The 17543-nt window shown below is 40.8% G+C and overlaps 1 protein-coding gene across 1 annotated transcript in view; it reads right to left on the bottom strand.

Moving 5' to 3' along the window:
* Positions 1–17543, bottom strand: part of FREM3 (FRAS1 related extracellular matrix 3) — an 86003-nt gene that overhangs the window by 20752 nt on the left and 47708 nt on the right. Inside the window, exons 3-5 of the mRNA XM_045078353.1 lie at positions 12120–12266; positions 8581–8811; positions 5766–5891 (exon numbers count right to left, since the gene is read on the bottom strand). Coding sequence (XP_044934288.1) covers positions 5766–5891; positions 8581–8811; positions 12120–12266 — 504 coding nt within the window. The remainder of the gene's footprint in view (positions 1–5765; positions 5892–8580; positions 8812–12119; positions 12267–17543) is intronic.

Below are 17543 nucleotides of genomic sequence, written 5' to 3'. Positions count from 1 at the left end.
GATGGAGGTGAGCAGGAGTGTTTCTGGGTCAGCACTGCTCTTAAATCCTGGAGGAAGCAACACAAATCCTCCTTGGAGGAAAGCCTCCACACGTAAAGTCCTCAGATCTTTCACAGACTCAGTCAAATAAATGCGAGAAGATCTTAAACGCATAGAAAAGACAGATCACTGCAAAGATGACTTTAAACCATGGGTAGCCTTTTTAACAACAACAGTGGGAGCTGGAAGACACTGACAATTCAAAATGCTGGGAGAAAATAACTGTCAATCTAGAACTGCAGGACTGAGGTTGAAATAAAAACTGAAGGAGTTTGCCCTCAGCAAGCCTCCAGTCAAGAATCTTCTAGTTGATCCAAGGTGTAGCTTCTACAACCTATGAACACTCTTATAACCAAGTAAATAGGCACAGAGTTTTTTTTTTTTTTTTCAAGGGAAAAAAAAAAGGGAGAAAGTTTTCTGTTTGGATGTGCTTGGAACCTGCTCAGAATCATGTGCTGTCTACCTCCTCCTTAACATGACCCAGAGAAACAGCCCAATCAGAGAAGTGGGCTGGACCATGGCCTGTGGTTCACCACACGGTCCTTTGCAAATGGATAAAGTCGATCATTTAAAAACCTCAAACTATTTGACTTGGGGCTGACCAAAACCGCGGATGATTCGGCACCATTCCTGGATTGTTGGTTTTAGGTTCTGTGGTTTGCTCTTCATTGGCTGTTTTTTTTTTTTTTTTTTTTTCCCCAATAAGAGCAGTTTCCTAACAAGGAAGTGACTATTGAGAAGAAGAAAAAAAAGATAAATGTCATCTATCTTAAGAATAAAACAGGGCCAAGAACTGATTTGCACACATAGTTCCCAAGGTATCCTTGAGCTTAAAACATTTCACTAGAGAGTTACAGTTCTTCATCATGGAGGGGAGTTAATCCCTTCAGCTCTTCTTCTCCCAAAGAATTTTTTTTTTTTTTAAATACAATGTTCTTATATCACTGTCCCAGAATACTGATGATGGACCTTACAGACAGGTAGCAAGGACAGGCAATTCCATAGCAGACTGAAACTTTAAAGCACAACATAAAATGAGTCACTCCCTTTATCTAGCAGTAGGTGTCATATGCATTTGGTATTTGTAAATTACTACTAAGTTAAAAAGCATGCATTTGCTTTCCATTCAACCGTTCATACAGTTTATGCTTAATTTACTCATGACAATAAGAATTAGTGAAGATTAATTTTAAATAAATATTCCATAAAAGTTTAAACAACCAAATTAAGGGGTGCTTGTGTGGTACAGTCGGTTAAGCATCAGGCTCCTGGTTTCGGCTCAGATCATGATCTTGGGGTTGTGGAGATCAAGCCCCAGACTGGGCTCTACACTCAGTGAGGAGTCTGCTTAAGACTCTCTCACAAGGAATCCATCAAAATCCTTGAGGAGAATACAGGCAGCAACCTCTTCGACCTCACCTGCAGCAACGTCTTCCTAGGAATATCGCCAAAGCAAGGGAAGTAAGGGCAAAAATAAACTATTGGGACTTCATCAAGATCAAAAGCTTTTGCACGGCAAAGGAAACAGTTAACAAAACCAAAAGGCAACTGACAGAATGGGAGAAGATATTTGCAAATGACATATCAGATAAAGGGCTAGTATCCAAAAGCTATAAAGAGCTTATCAAACTCAACACCCAAAGAACAAATAATCCAATCAAGAAATGGGTAGAGGACATGAACAGACATTTCTGCAAAGAAGATATCCAGACGGTTAACAGACACATGAAAAAGTGCTCCACGTCATTTGGCATCAGGGAAATACAAATCAAAACCACAATGAGATACCACCTCACACCAGTCAGAATGGCTAAAATTAACAAGTAAGGAAATGACAGATGCTGGTGAGGATGTGGAGAAAGGGGAACCCTCCTACACTGTTGGTGGGAATGCAAGCTGGTGCAACCACTCTGGAAAACAGCATGGAAGTTCCTCAAAAAGTTGAAAATAGAGATACCCTATGACCCAGCAATTGCACTACTGGGTATTTATCCTAAAGATACAAACGTAGTGATCTGAAGGGGCATGTGCACCTGAATGTTTATAGCAGCAGTGTCCACAATAGCCAAACTATGGGAAGAACCTAGATGTCCGTCAACAGATGAATGGATAAAGAAGATATGATGTATATATATATATATATATATATATATATATATGATGCAGCCATCAAAAGAAATGAAATCTTGCCATTTGTGATGACATGGATGGAACTAGAAGGTATTATGCTGAGAGAAATAAGTCAATCGGAGAAAGACAACTATCATATCATCTCCCTGATATGAGGAAGTGGAGATGCAATGTGGGGGTTTTGGGGGGTAGGAAAAGAATAAATGAAACAAGATGGGATCAGAAGGGAGATAAGCCATAAGAAACTCTTAATCTCACAAAACAAACTAAGGGTTGCTGGGGGAGGAGGGTAGGGAGAGGGTGGTGAAGTATGGAGATTGGGGAGGGTATGTGCTATGGTGAGTGCTGTGAAGTGTGTAAGTCTGGCGATTCACAGACCTGTACCCCTGGGGTTAATAATACATTATATGTTCATAAAAAAATTAAAAAATTATAAGAAAAAAGAAAGACTCTCTCTCTCCTCTCCTTCTGCCTCTTCCCCCATGCTCTCTCTCTCTCTCAAAAACAAATAAATCTTTAAATAACCAAATTAAACTCTTACTCTCTGAGATTTTTTAGTATCTGTGGGGATTAAGTGAGGATAGATACCACAATGGCACTCAAATGTGCATACAAAATTTACAAGTTCTCTGTCTCCTGTGATTCCAGAGAGGTGTGCCAGAATTGGTGTGACCATGAACACCGTGGCTTTGTACTCCATGGAAAGGCCCTGGCCCTGTTATACTTTTTAAACTTATTTTTATTTTTTACTGAAAGCACGAGAACTATCTTTTGTGTGGGTCAAGACTCAGGTACTGAGCAGTCTGAATTGTGTGTCCCAGCTAAGTAGGGAGTTTTCTGGGAATATCCGTCTTGAAATGAGAGACTTTATTGGAAGTTGGGTCCCACTGAGGAGTTCTATGGGAAGCTAGATCTGGGTGTAGCTTCTCCCATGTGGAATGGACACATCCCTTTATTCTAAATGACTCATTGCCAAACCTTCTGAATTTCCTAGTTTGTTCTGCTGATCTTTCCACAATGCAGCTCTTTCCAGAAGCAGAGGGATGGGCAGACCTTGGTGGTCCTTTCCAGTTTAGCAATTGCAACTGATCTTCCAAGTTGGTCTATTTACCCCCTCATTTCTCCCATTCACATCTGGGAAACTCTAGAACCCTTGTCTTCCAGACCGTATGAGTAGTGTGGGCAGAGAATATGCCACTGGTATCAGAAGAAGCCTAGAGCAGAGGATGAGCACAGGTCTCTGCCCAGCTGCAGCCCCTCCCCTGCATGCCCAGGTCCTCATTCATTCTAAGACTTGAAATAGAGCCCAGACTGGAGTTGGAAGAGAGAGTAAAGCATGTCCTCCCAGGGATCACCTGGCAAAGAAGACCTCAAGGACCGCCTCACCTTGTAATTTCTTCTCCTTGCTTTTCACTTCCTGTGCGGGATAACATTCACATTAAAATGTAAGTTACATGTAGCTGGCAGTGTCTGATGCCAGGGGAGAGGGGAGTCTTAGTTAAAAGAACAGGCTTTAATGAACAGGGACATTTATGTCTGGATATAAAGCCAAAAACAAATGTGAAGATCTCGAAGATGTCTTGTCCTTGTAGTTGGCTTTGAAAAATCTCAAAATGAATTACCTGCTTACTGCCAAATTCCTTGTCCTCAGGGCAGAGGAGAATTTATTCTCATTCTTTTCCTCAACCTTGGCACTATTAATAGATTGGGTAGATGATTCTCAATTGTGGGGGCTGTGTCCTGAATTGTTAGGTGTTTAGGAAGTGTGAGCATAGATTTGGAGAGATTGCACAAATGAACGGACTGTGGTCAGGCCATATATAAAAACAGAAATCTGACCCACCCTCTGCAGCCACCCATCTATGATGTGAAACCACTACCTCTTGCGACATTTGGCTGCAAAAGGTCAGGACTTAGTAACCGCCAGCTTCTCTAATTTTTGCCCTGGCTTCCAATTTAGGACCAACCAGAGAAAGCCAAACATACTTCTCTAATGAAACATGTAGGCCTCCAGCTTCCTTAAGCCAACAGCCTCCAATCAAGGGATGCCTTCCCTTTTTTTCCATTATGAAGCTGTGCACTCCTCTGCCTGCCTTTGAATCTCTGCCAAATGCAAGTGATGGTGGCTGACCCCATAGCTATAGTGAGCTCTGAATAAATTAGCCTGGGACATAAGTAATATATATATATTTTTGTTTTCTGTTCCTGTTTCCTGGCACACAAGCTCCTCAAACCCTAGAATCTTTGAAGTGATTTGTCTTTTTGCATGCTAATGAGATGAGTGGTGGTGGGGGCTCCTAGATAGCATTGGGGGTGGGACACTGGTTGCTGGAGAAACCAACCAGTGATAGAGGCTTAGAATTTTCAGCCCCACCCCTAAAGCCCAGGGAAGGAAGGGGAGCTGGGGGATGATTTAATCACCAATGGCCAATAATTTAATCAACCATGCCTATGTGATGAAGTCTCCAGAAAAAAAAGCCTAACCAACGTGTTCAGAAAGCTTGAGGGTTGCTGAACACCTCTAGGTGCTAGGAAGGGGACACGCCCAGAGAGGACAAGGGAGCTCTGTGCCCCTTTCCACATAACCTTGCCTGTCCATTTCTTCCATCTGGTGGTTTCTGAGTTGTATCCTTTACAGCAAACCTGTAATCTAGGAAGTAAATGGTTTCCTGAGTTTTTGTAGGCTATTCTAGAAAATTATCAAACCCAAACAAGGGTAGTGGGAACCTCCAGTAGGTCAGAAACACAGTGACAACTATGTTGTCTGGTGGGATGGAGCCCTTACCCTGTAGGGTCTGTGTTATCTCCAGGTAGATGTCATCCGAAATAAATTTTAGGACACCCAGCTGACGTGTGCAGAAACTGGAGAATTGCTTGGTATGGGAAAAACCTGCACACTTCTGATGTCGGAGATGAAATATGGTGTGAGTGTAGAAATATGTAGTTTACTTTTATAGTTTATTCTTCTTCTCATTTGTGTGGTCTTCTTATAGGTCCATCGTTTTTGTCTATTACTTAGTTCTAATGAGTGAAAAAAATACAACCTTGACAGATTGGACAGAGGACAGCTAAATTTTGACTGCATAGAAATGGAGAGGTCAGAAAGAATGTGACGTTGTTTTGAGGGATAAGGACACCTGGGCCCATGATTAGGGGACATTTTTCATTGTTGAGAGTAGAGAGGGAGGAGAAGAAGAGACTGAGTAGCACATACAGACTATTTTACTTTGTTTCTTAGGTGCAATGAGGGCTATTAAAAATAAGAATCCCTTATTTATATTTTCTACCAGCATATATAAACTATTTTCACATAAAATGTCTCATTTGACCCTCAAACAACTTTATGAGGTAGTTACAACATATTTTTTTGGCCCAATTTCCAGTGAAATTTTACCCTTGGTTCAAGAGAGCAGCTATAGCCGAATTAGGGCACCTGCATATGGTCACAAGGTTGTCAGGCAGCAGGGTAGGGTCCCGGGCTGATCCAGGCTTCCGTCCTCCACACGCTTGGCTTACCACCCAACTACTCCCCACAGCCCCACAGTTCTGCCTGAGAATCTTATTCCTGGATGTCAGCACCCCGCAAAGCCTCCTACCTTCATGTGTAGAGCAAATGACCGTTAGTTCTTGGCTAGCATCCCCAGACCGTCTTACTGGAATCAAAAGCTCTCCAACATGCTCCTCTATTTTGTATTCTGCCTCTGGAATATAAACCGTTGATTCTAGAAAAGATGGTAGAAAATACTTCAGCAAGACTTCAAGTGGACTGGTGATAACTGGTGATATTTTAAACTGAGTAGAAATGTGCATAGTCTTTGACCCCTACATTTTTCAAACATGATTAACCATATGAGATGTAGTTGGGATAGAAAATGTTTCATATTAAGTGGAGCTAGAAAAGCAGTGGAATTGGGTTTGGGAGGCTTTTGAAAGGTTTAAAAGGAAAGCTAGCACTAAAATGGAAGGGAAAATCTTGCAACAATTAAATCAAATTTTAGGTCTTCTAGAGATCACACATTTCTACCCTTGCTTTACTTTTACTGCTTATATATAATTTTGTGATGCTTTCAACTGTCAAGTAATCTAATTGATTAATGCAGAAAACATTTTTTTCCCTGCTTTATTCAACAAACATTTTATTCAACACTTATTGTACTGATATTGTGTGGAGGACACTGGCCAATTAATATTTTGAGAAAAATAAGTTACTGGTTTTCTCTTAATTTTCTTATTAAGCTTTTTATTTTAGTTCTGGTATAGTTAACATATTCCTACCTTTAATCTTTAAAATAACATACCCATTGGGGTCTACTGAGCTCTGTGTGTGCGTCTGTATGTACACACACGTGTGTATATTTCTGCATGTATACACATCATCAGAACATTCACTGAAATATAAATATGAATATTGGTTATCTCTTGTTGATGGAATTATATGTGGTATTTTCCTTTGGGTTTTTCAACATTTGCCAAGGCTATTCATTAAGCATGCATTGTGCAATTAAATGTATGGGTTTGTTTTAAAAAAATAGAAATTTAAATGGGTTGTTCCTACTCCCAGAGTGAAGTGGACAATGGATCAAACCACATTTAACTTCTTCAGTTCTTTCCTTCATAACATATATATATATATATATATATATATATATATATACATATATTCTTCCCCTTGGGAGCAAGAAGGAAAAATATTATAATAGACATCGTTTCTTCTTTTGGAGCTATTACTAAGTTATAATCCAGAATTCGATGTTGAATTGTCTAGTAATCATGGGTTAATTTTTTTCTTCTTTATTTTGCTGCCTAAATTAGTTTCAACAGATACTGATATCTACCTCTAAGAAAATAGTGGTATTGATTTACAGAGGAAAAGACCAGTGATAATTTTCTTTCTGCCATTTTACCCTTCTACAGTAGTCTACTGTCTTGACATCTTTTGAAGAAGCTGAAAGTAAATTAAAGGTATTAGTATCATGTTAAAAAACTGGAAAAATATATTAATACTGAGTTGTTCAGACATGTTCTCTATTTTCCCGTTTTGAAAAGCCTGCTCTCTTTCATCTATGAATCCAAATCCCATTCACTCTTTAAGACTCAGCTCAAATCCTTCCTCTTCCGGGAAGCTTAACTGCTTAAGGCTATGGTGATCTCTCTACTTTCTTACCTCTGAACTCTTGACTGCTTTAGCCATGTATCCTAACATTGGGCTTTCCTAATTGAGTCATGGGTCTAAGTGTTGTTATCAACAAAACTGATAAGATACCTTGTTCATTGGATAATGGGGCAACATTTTGTACTTTTGTCTGCCAAAACCCAAAGTATATAGAATGGTATTTCCCAAATTGTATTTAGAGAAAACTATAAGAGACAGTAAGAGACTATAAGAAACTATAGGATACTCCTTGGGGACAATAAATTTTTAAAAAGTCTATAGTCTAGTTTGGGAAAACTGATTAAATGAAGTTAAACAGGTTTCTTTGTAGGAAAATTTCTTAGAAATTTTAATATGCTAGTATAAATTATGATATTCGAAGGAAGGAAGATATTTGAAACAGTTTCTAGATTTATTTGGTCCATGGAAAGCTTTGTGATCCTGTTGTAGAAATTCTATTATATCATTGTTCTCTATAATGCAGTTTGGAACATACAAATACAGAGGACTCTTCATGCATTCTTGTGAATTTAACTAAGACTTACGCTCTGGTAGTAAGTCATGTAATTCTAGGGGATGCCTGAATTCTTTCAACTATTAAGACAATCAATGTGTCTAATTAAAATTCAAAGATGAATACTAAAACCTTCCTTAAGGTAGTATTCTTCTCCTTTCAGGAAAAGGGGCAGCCAATGGCACAATTATTAGTTAAAAATTTTTCCCTTTTTAATTTATCTTGGGAGATATTTGCTGTACCAATGAATGAATAAATGAATCAAATGCGTCTGTGAATTCAAGAATATGATGCACAACTCTAACAGAACTTTGTGGAACACGTGGTAAAGCCAACAAGTTGACTGGTGTCCAGCAGCCACATCTAGGATAAGGGATATCTAAAGTCCCTCCCTGATCTGTGAGGTGCTCCCTGAAAATGGTGGGAAGATAGTGGCCTGGAAGGAGTCTTGAGGATCTGGGGGCAAAGCGGTACCATACTGTGTGTGTAGAGAGCAAACTATGAAGGCTCGTGCATATTTTAAAGAAATGCTTATAAAGTCACGTCTATTTCAATCTGCTAGATTCCTTTTCAAAAATCCTAGGAGCAAAAGAAAAATTACTGCCTTAAAGTGATCGCTTAACTTTAAAACCTAAATGGTATGAACATGTTCCTTGGCTTATGGAGCCTCAGGGAGGTATGCATGCCTGAAACAGATGCAGGAACATGTACTGGTTAATAAATCATATCAGCAGGAACCACATACCATCCCCAGGGTCGACAATTTCAACAGTTGCCATTTCTGGAGACTCCAGTGCAGCCATGACAGGGTTCAACAGAATGATCTGAAAGGTCTCTGAAGCCTCATATTCATTGTCAGATATAATTCTCACCCTCCATGTGGCAGTAGTCTGTCCAGGTTTGAAGTGGACCTGTTTCTGAGACTTTCCTTTAAAATCTTTATCTTTTTTTGCAGTTTCATCTTTGGTTTCAATGCCTAAAAAAAGTGGGAAATTATGAATGTAATAAAGCCAAGTGACTGAAGAAAGATTCTTTCTTTTTTTTTTTTTTTTAAGATTTTATTTATTTATTTGACAGACAGAGATTATAAGTAGGCAGAGAAGGAGGCAGAGAGAGAGAGAGAGAGAGAGAGAGAGAGAGAGAGACAGCAGGCTCCCTGCTAAGCAGAGAGCCAGATGCTGGGCTTGATCCCAGGACCCTGAGATCATGACCTGAGCCAAAGGCAGAGGCTTTAACCCACTGAGCCACCCAGATGCCCCAGAAAGATTCTTTCAAAGTGGATTCTTCTGCTGATGAAAAACAGTAACAGGTACCTGTTTTAATGTTCCCAAAAGACATTTCTAAACTATACTTATTGGCTAAGAGTTTATATAAGCAAAAGTGGAGGGAAGCGAGAGGGAAGCAGGAAAAGAGGAGAGACAGGAGAGAACAGAGAACAGTCATTAACTGATTTATTTTATAAATAATTACCGAGGGCATCTGATATGCCAAATTCTATCAGGTGCTCAGGATTCAGAGATGGGATGAAACCATTCCAGCTTCCAGAGAAAGCACCAGAATGGGCACTGTATGGAGGTGGAGATCTTCAGCTGTTTTGTTCACTGATGCACTCCTGGTGATCACAACAGTGCTTGGCATGGAATTAGTATTCCATAAACATTTTGGGGGGTGATTATTTTGCATCTAGTAATTTCAATAGTTTTAATTAACATAATTAATTTTTTTCTCATGTGGATCTTTACTCATGGTGGCTTGAATCCTCCTGTGTTTAGTAATTTATAATTGTAAGAGGATTGATAGCGATTTGCAGACACGTAGGATGCTGTTGGTAAAAATGGAGGGGGGGAACAGTTTTGAGGTCTGTTAGGAAATAGGAATTAATGACTCACTAAAGAAACGGAACAGCAGCAACATAGTGTTGAAAGTATTCAAAGTGAGACACAAGGTGAAAGGTACTACCCCCTCCACACTGAAGAGAGGCTCCCCTCACCACAAAAAGTTCCACAGTATTCTATATTTTTTGGTTGTGATTTTAACATCTGAATGAATGTCTAGTGAAGCAAGAATACCTGTACCTCCTCACTTTGGGTCTCATTATAAGAGGAAGACTCTGCCGTTGTTCGAATATGTGAAATCAAATATTACTACCCACCCTGGAGCAGTACCCGCTACTGTGAAAAGCTTTATATAAAATGAGGTGCGTAGCTCCTTTTGTCCTTCCCTCTACTTACTCTCAGAACCTGATATCTTGAAAAGACACCCAAACTATAATGTCCAAGATAAGAGAGCACACGTTGACTTCTTAAAACTGTTTGGAGAAGGCTTGCATCAGTACTGGTTTGGTAGCTGAGAATAAATGTTCGACATTGAGGAAGCGCCTCCTGTGCCCCTGTGTTGGACTGGGAGAAGATGAGGAGGAGGGAGTGGTGTCCTTAGCCACAGCCTCAGTGTAGGTCCTGGGATCGCTGTGTAAACAGAGTAGGCCTGTGACCATTAATATTTGGTGAACATCGGCTCAGTGTGAGGTGCTGAGGAGGCAAAGCTGAATTCGGCAGAGCCACTACTACCCCTAAGAGTAAGAAACAAATGATTTCAACTCTATTTAGTGAGTGCCATGGTACAATAATGATAGTTAACATTTACTGAGTATTTAATGTAGGCCAGCGATTATGCTAGATTGATTTGCACTCATCATATTTAATCCACAAAGAACCCAGCATGGGCTGGGGTGAGGGGACTAGGAGGGCTTCTTGGAGCACTGAGTAAGGTTCTCTAGTGTGGTGTTGATGTGGTTTTTTAAGGAATGTGTTGTAGGACAGAAGAGTGGATTATATGTAGCTCACTTAACAACACAGATTGGGTGACTACTGTATGCCCTGTGCTGTGTTCAAAGTTCGACATAACCCAGATTGTAGCGTCTGCCATAGTGGAGCTGGAAATCTACTGAGGAGGACAGACAGTAGACAGATGGACATGTGATGCTTGCCAGGGATGCTCAGCGCTATAAAGAATAAAGCAGAGACTGGGGATAGCACCTGTGTAGGGGCTGGTTCAGGTAGGGAGCTGGGGACACCTCTCTCAGGAGTTGACTCCACCGCTATCCAAATGGTCCTAGACAGATAGATGAGTTTTTTCTTGAGTAGGATATGAAAATAGTCCTTGTCATAGTAACCCAAATCTTGTGCCCCTGGGAAATCCCTGAGGTAAAAGAATTATAAAGATAGAACCCTACAAGAGAAAGAGAAAAAAAAAAAAAAAAAAGAAAGGAAACGTATTTCAGCTCAAGTTACTCTGGCAAATTCCACTGTGGGTTGACAAAGTGACCTGCAGTGTAGACTGAGGCTAGGGGCCACCTAGAAATCAGAGTGCTCTTTCACTGACCTCTTGTAGGGGAACAGTTCTATCCCAGAGCCTCAGGCCTAAAGAGGTGACTGGGGAAAAGCTTGCCTTTTCTTCATTGCCTATTCTCAGACACCTCCTTCTGGTTTCTCTCCAACAGCTTTGATATGTTGGCAGGTCTCTGATTAGATTCCAAATGCCTGGGAAGCTCAGAATGCTCATTTGTAAAATGAAGATAACACACATCCTATCTGTCTTCTCAGTAGCTTATGAAAATAAAGACAAAATGATCTGTGGAAGTGGTGGCAGCTGAATATGTCATAAAAATCTAATGCATTATTAGAACCATTATTACTAATTATTAATGATGATGATGACAGGTATTACATAGGCATTTATATCTGTTTACCCCAAGGAGACATAGGTCTTTGTAGCACATAGAAAAATTTGATCCTGTAAATGTTTTAGAAGAATTTAGAACTTAATTGCAGGGCAAAGCCAGATATGTATAATTGAAGGAAATAGATACAACAAAACACAATAGTATATCATGTATTCACAAATAATTTTTCAAAGGAAATAGCTAGAAAGAAGCATAATCATATATTGTAGGCATAAAAGCAATTTTAAAAGAAACCAAGTGACTTGGGGATTGTGGTATATGACTATGAAATGTTGCATTTTTCCTGGGATCATTTGGGTTGAAACAGAAAGACTGTGACCTTCCAGAAGGAGGCAAACAGGAAGAGGAGGAGGATGAAAAGTTGGAGTGTTTATTTAATCCTGTAACTATCATGGAGTAAAAACTATGGCATAAATTCACACGATTTTTTTTAGAGGTTCCCCCACACCTGCCGTCGATTCTCTTCCAAGGAACTCTCTCATAATTATTTTTAAGCTTAGATTCCATTACCTATCGCCCACAACCAATCTAAATTTACTTACTGATAAAGGATGTTTCTTCAAGATACCCTCTGCGTGTGAGGGTCACTTCGAAAAACACGGAGTCTTCATCCACAATGTAGTACTCTTTCTCCAAAGAAATCCAAGCCCAGTTCAGACGGAAAGGTTGATGTGTTAGTTTATTTCCTTCTGCAATTGATAGGGGTAAAGGAGACATTGGATGAAGATTGAATTAGATGGAAAAATCATCGAATGCGGTGTTTTCATTTTGGTCCTAAAGCCAAAGGTTTTAAACTATATGCTTTTTCTTTTTTTTTTTTCCTTTGCTTTTCTGGAGAATTTCATGAGCACTATCTCCCTGCTTCATATGGGATTATTCATCCGGGTCTATTCCTAAAAGGTCTTATGCACTAGAGTTCCAAAGAGCCAAACCTTGGTAGTTAAAAATCCCACTCATATTCAACACTTCTATCCTTTGCTCACTGGTGGCTCTGTTTGCCTCCTCTCTCCCTGCCTCCTTCCCTCATTTCCTTCCTCCGCCCTGTGATTTAGTCCTTTGTATTGTTCGCATATCCACTTTGCTCTGCCAACAAGCTACAAGTTCCTTAAAGACCGTGCTCCCATTATATTTCCTTATTTTCCCACTGTGAGGATCTGCTGTGGTGTCTGGAACTCAGATTCTTAATGTTTAAAAACTGTCCAAGTGGAGAACAAGAGACAAGGCTATAAGACTCTATCTGATTTGCTCCCGTCCACACTAGGTCACAGACCTTTTCGATGACGGTCAGTCTAGCTCTGTACTGGGGCTATGCAGTGTGTGTGGATAGGAAGAAAGAATAGGTTACCTCCACTGGTGATCAGGCATGACAAAAAACCACTTGTAAAAGGATGTTGAAAGAGGATTCTCTGTGACTCAGTTTCAACTGATGCACCAGTGTGATAGATACCAGAAGACGAAGTGAGTGTGGGCAGACTACCATATGCAAAATTTACAACAGAAAGCTTTACTAACCAGGGCTACAACGACTGAACCCCTAAGTCAGATCAATCATAATATAAAAGGGCAACATAGAGACAAGAAAGGTGGATTTGTGAAGAGAGTACTTTAGAAAAGCTGGTGGGAATCTCTACCACCGCCCAAGGTAGGTGTGGGCATGGAGTAAGGCTACAATCTTCACACCCAGCCTAGAGGGTGTGGGCTTCACGAACCTTGTGGAGAGTCGACAAGCCCTTCTGTAACTGTAGGTCCATGTGACTAATGCGTTCTCAAAAAAGCTTACGTGGCCTTGGCAGTGTAGGGAGAGTGGTGGGACCTAGATTTTGGGAAGTAGTTAAGTATCCACAACGACTGGGACAGAGAAAGCATGCATGTGGGCTGGGGGTGGGTCATCTGTCCAACACACACTGTTGAGGAGGCAGTGGGATCTCAGTGGAAGGATGCTGGAAGCTGACCACCAGATTTCTATCATCAACTGCAGAAACACAAAAGATAAGGAACTGCAGATTCCAGAGTCAGGAATCTTTAAGGAACTCATGAAAACACTGTTGGGGTGCCTGGGCTTATCAGGCCACCAACCCAGCATCCTGGGATCCAGCCCCGCATCTGGCTCCCTGCTCAGTGGGAGGCCTGCTTCTCCCTCTCCCACTTTCTCTTTCTGTCAAATAAATAAATAAAATCTTAAAAAAAAAATCACTGTTAAATAGTTGCTATCCAGGGGCCCTAACATGAGATAATAACAATACTTCCTTTACCAGACTGTGTTGTTTCCCCCATTCTCCTCTCTCTGGGGGGCCAACCCAAGGATACAAAGCTTGCTAGGAAGCCAGGGGAAGCATCGTCATGGAGAGCGGAAGTTGGTGTCTGCCCTCCCCCACTGGCACAGGTTCTGGCTAATAGCTGCAGAGAAGGCTTAACACAGAACAAGTTCTGAAATTTAATTATTGCTTGGGGCTGTGAATTCTAATGACCAGATTGACACAGCTTTTGATTTAATATGACGGTAAGATGTTTTTATCTGTGAGTGATTGGAAAAGTTGTGTGACCTGCCCCGGTTTCCACCGTGGGAGGAGGGGAAGTACCCCGTGCCTGCCAACAACATAACTGCAAAGTAAAAGGACAGACAGCTCAAATTATAATTTGGTTATATCACAAATCATGCTTGTTTGGCGTCCTAGGAACTCACTGAGGTATGACCGCAGGGTAAATGCACCTGCTGGATTTCCTGAGTTTACTCTCCATCTGTATTCTCTCTTTAGAGGTAACACTGTTGACATTATTGTGGATATTCTGATAAATACAGAAAAAATATAAGATGAATATACCAGAAATCCTTTCATGTTGTTAAAAAATATGATATTGATCTTATTTCTAGTTTAAAACCACTTCAATTCTTCCAGTTTAATTCATACAGTTTTTTTGGATTTTGAAATCATGAGTCAAAATAACAGTTTATGTTTACTTGTTCTTTTTCAAAGTTTTCTGATATAATCTCTATTTTATTCTGACAATGACACTACAGAGTAGGGTAAGTAATTAGTCTCATTGTATATCTAGGCAAACAGTTTTAGGACAGTGAAGTGACTTGACCAGGTTCATGCAGGGTGGTGGCAAGGTCCTGTCTTTTCTGGACTGCAGACTTCTATTTTTGTGTTCTATTTTTTTTAAATTGTGTTATGTTAGTCACCATAAAATACATAATTAGTTTTTGATGCAGTGTTCTAAAATTCACTGTCTATACACCACACCCAGTGCTCCATGCAATTCGTGCCCTCCTTAATACCCACCACCAGGCTCACCCAATCCCCCACCCCCTGCCCTCCGAAACCCTCAGTCTGTTTCTCAGAGTCCACAGTCTCTTATGGTTCATCTCCCCTTCCAGTTTCCCCTAATTCACTTATCCTTTCCTTCTCCTAATGTCCTCTATGTTATTCCTTATGCTCCACAAGTAAGTGAAACCTTATGATAATTGACTTTCTCTGCTTGACTTATTTCACTCAGCATAATCTCCTCCAGTCCCATACATGTTGATGCAAAAGTAGGGTATTCATACTCTGTGTTCTATTTTTCACTCCAAGCTGCCGCTCCTATGATCAATGCTCCCAGATCAATGCAACGCAAATACCTCAAAAGGGAACTGGGCAAAATCTATTGCAAACAAGACCCTTTGAATCAACACATGTATGATAAAAAAGAATCGACAGTTGGAGACAAAACCATTTTCTGAGCCCAAATGAATATGACACAGATTTCTTAAAAAAATGGGCATAAGTAATGAATATCTTTAGATCCTAGCAACTCCCCTAAGTCTCTGCCTCCTGGAGCTGAATGGTTTCTTAAGATTTCTCTTGAGATGTTTGCTTCATTCTGTGTTCTCTGAAGACCTACTGGCTTTCTCCACTTGTCCATGCATATGGCCCCACTCATCTTGAGTTTGCTTATCTTTCTATCACATGATCTGCAGAGATAGATAACGCACCTCGGCATCTCAGTGGCTGAGTCTGGGTCTGGTTATCTATGGTGTTGTTGGCTGTGGCTTTGTTGCCATGTGAGATTGAGGAGGAAGACAGTTCTCAGAGAAGAGGGCTCAGAGACCTAGAGATATCTAAATGGTGCTTATCTTTAATATTAAGATGCCAAAATGAGGTGAAAATAGAAGAGGGGCCCTTTTAAATTCTTGTCTCCTATAATTTTTCTGTACTCATATTCCTAAAATAAAATGTATGGGTAATACAAAGAAACAGTGAGGATACATGGAAATAGCAGGGACTTCAATCTGACTAATTAGTGATACAGACTTGAGAAAGTTACTGAGTACCTTTGTGTTTTAGATTCCTTGACTGTTAAATGAGCACCATAACAATAACAAGGACAAGAATAATATCTTCATCACTGAATTTTAAGGATTACTCTGAATAGTGAAGGTGGAAATGAGTAGCACAATGCTTGGCACACAGTAGGCTCTCAAGAAACAGGTCACATGAAGGTTATTGTGACACGGACACACACATTTTGATGGAGAGGCAGGAGAAAATAAGTACAAATTAGTATTTTTTAAATGCATTAATCAATTAGGTACAGAGGACCATTTACATGCTCATTTACATATCCAGCCAGTCAGTAGACACAGTGCTTAGCATTGGGCTAAGTGTTATGGAATTTGTGCATCAGGACCTACAACATGGACACCCCCCAGTGGCCCAGTCCACGTCACAGAACTAAACCTAAGTCAGCCTGTGCTTACTCCAAGCACCTGTCAAGGAAACCCAACATACACCAATCACAAGCTTTCAACTCACCTTTACCTAGTCTATCTTACTCTAGAAATTAGAACCTGCTGAAGTCTTACAAGGATATCTCCAAACTCCTTGCCAATCCCACTCTGTTTCTGAGTTGCCTCTTACGCTCTGTGAGACTTGCTCTAGCCCCAGGTCCCTCAGGAGCAGTGCTCCACTGCTTGGGAGGCTCTGTCTCCCCCAGTACATGTATTGCTTCCCCTTGCATAAACAATATCAGACTGGTTTGCCCGATTGTATTATTTTTGTCATTTGACACAAGATATAATCTCTTCAGAGAGGATGTGGACAGATTTCATGAGGCAGTAAGGGCTTAAGCACTGGGCAGTGACAGTGGCGAGGAAAAGGTGGGTTTAGGGAGAAGTAAGGGAGAGGCGACAGATTTGGGAGAAGAGAAGCAGCACGTGGGAGGCGGGCCGTCAGAGACGACTCAGAGCTCAAATCCGGGGCCTAGAGGAGCTGCATAGTGTGAGCAGATAGAAAGAAGTCAGGAGGGAAAGACAGCTTGAGAGTTTAGTTTCAGATTTGGCTTTGAAGGGGTGGTAAGTAATCCGAGAGAAAAGTCCATCAGCTACTTGGATACATGGACGTATGGGGAAAAAGGTCTGGGGGAGGGACAAAGCCAAGATATATATATTTGGGTGTACTGTGACAGGGAGTTTCTGAAAGGACGTTTTAAAGTTCAGTTTTTGAAGTATAACAATAGAGAGCTAAGTATATATTATACTATCTTTGTATTTTGTGAGGCACTGCCTCTCAAAGGATCCACACAATGTTGGAAGTGGATCAGAACCTGTTAAATGAACACCTGACAGCAGATATCCTGGGGCCCTGAGGAAGCTGATTCAGGCCTTGCCCTTTTGCGTCTTCAGACCAGACTGTCCCTGGACTTTGAAACTCCAAACCAGGGTGATGTGGAGGAAAGGACTTCATCTCTACCAGCCATCTTGCCTCTGGAGGTGTGGCTCAGATTTAGTCTCCCTGGGTTGGTTGACTCTGCACCATCTGTTGCTGGGAAGGGATAGAGGTAGAAAGGAGGAGGGAATGCAATATGAGACAGAGGAGGCAGTTGGAATGGCCAGGGGACTCCCACAAAGATGGAGGCCCCACTTGTGAGGGTCAGTTTCAGGGCCCTTGGCTTTTGAAGTCAGGGAGTTCTGACTTCAGAACTCA

Source organism: Mustela putorius, unplaced genomic scaffold, assembly GCF_011764305.1.
Source record: "Mustela putorius furo isolate JIRA1106 unplaced genomic scaffold, ASM1176430v1.1 tig00000242_pilon_pilon_pilon, whole genome shotgun sequence".
Taxonomy (NCBI): Eukaryota; Metazoa; Chordata; class Mammalia; order Carnivora; family Mustelidae; genus Mustela; species Mustela putorius.
The sequence above is the reverse complement of the archived record's forward strand: the minus strand, read 5'-3'. Positions and strand labels throughout refer to the sequence as shown.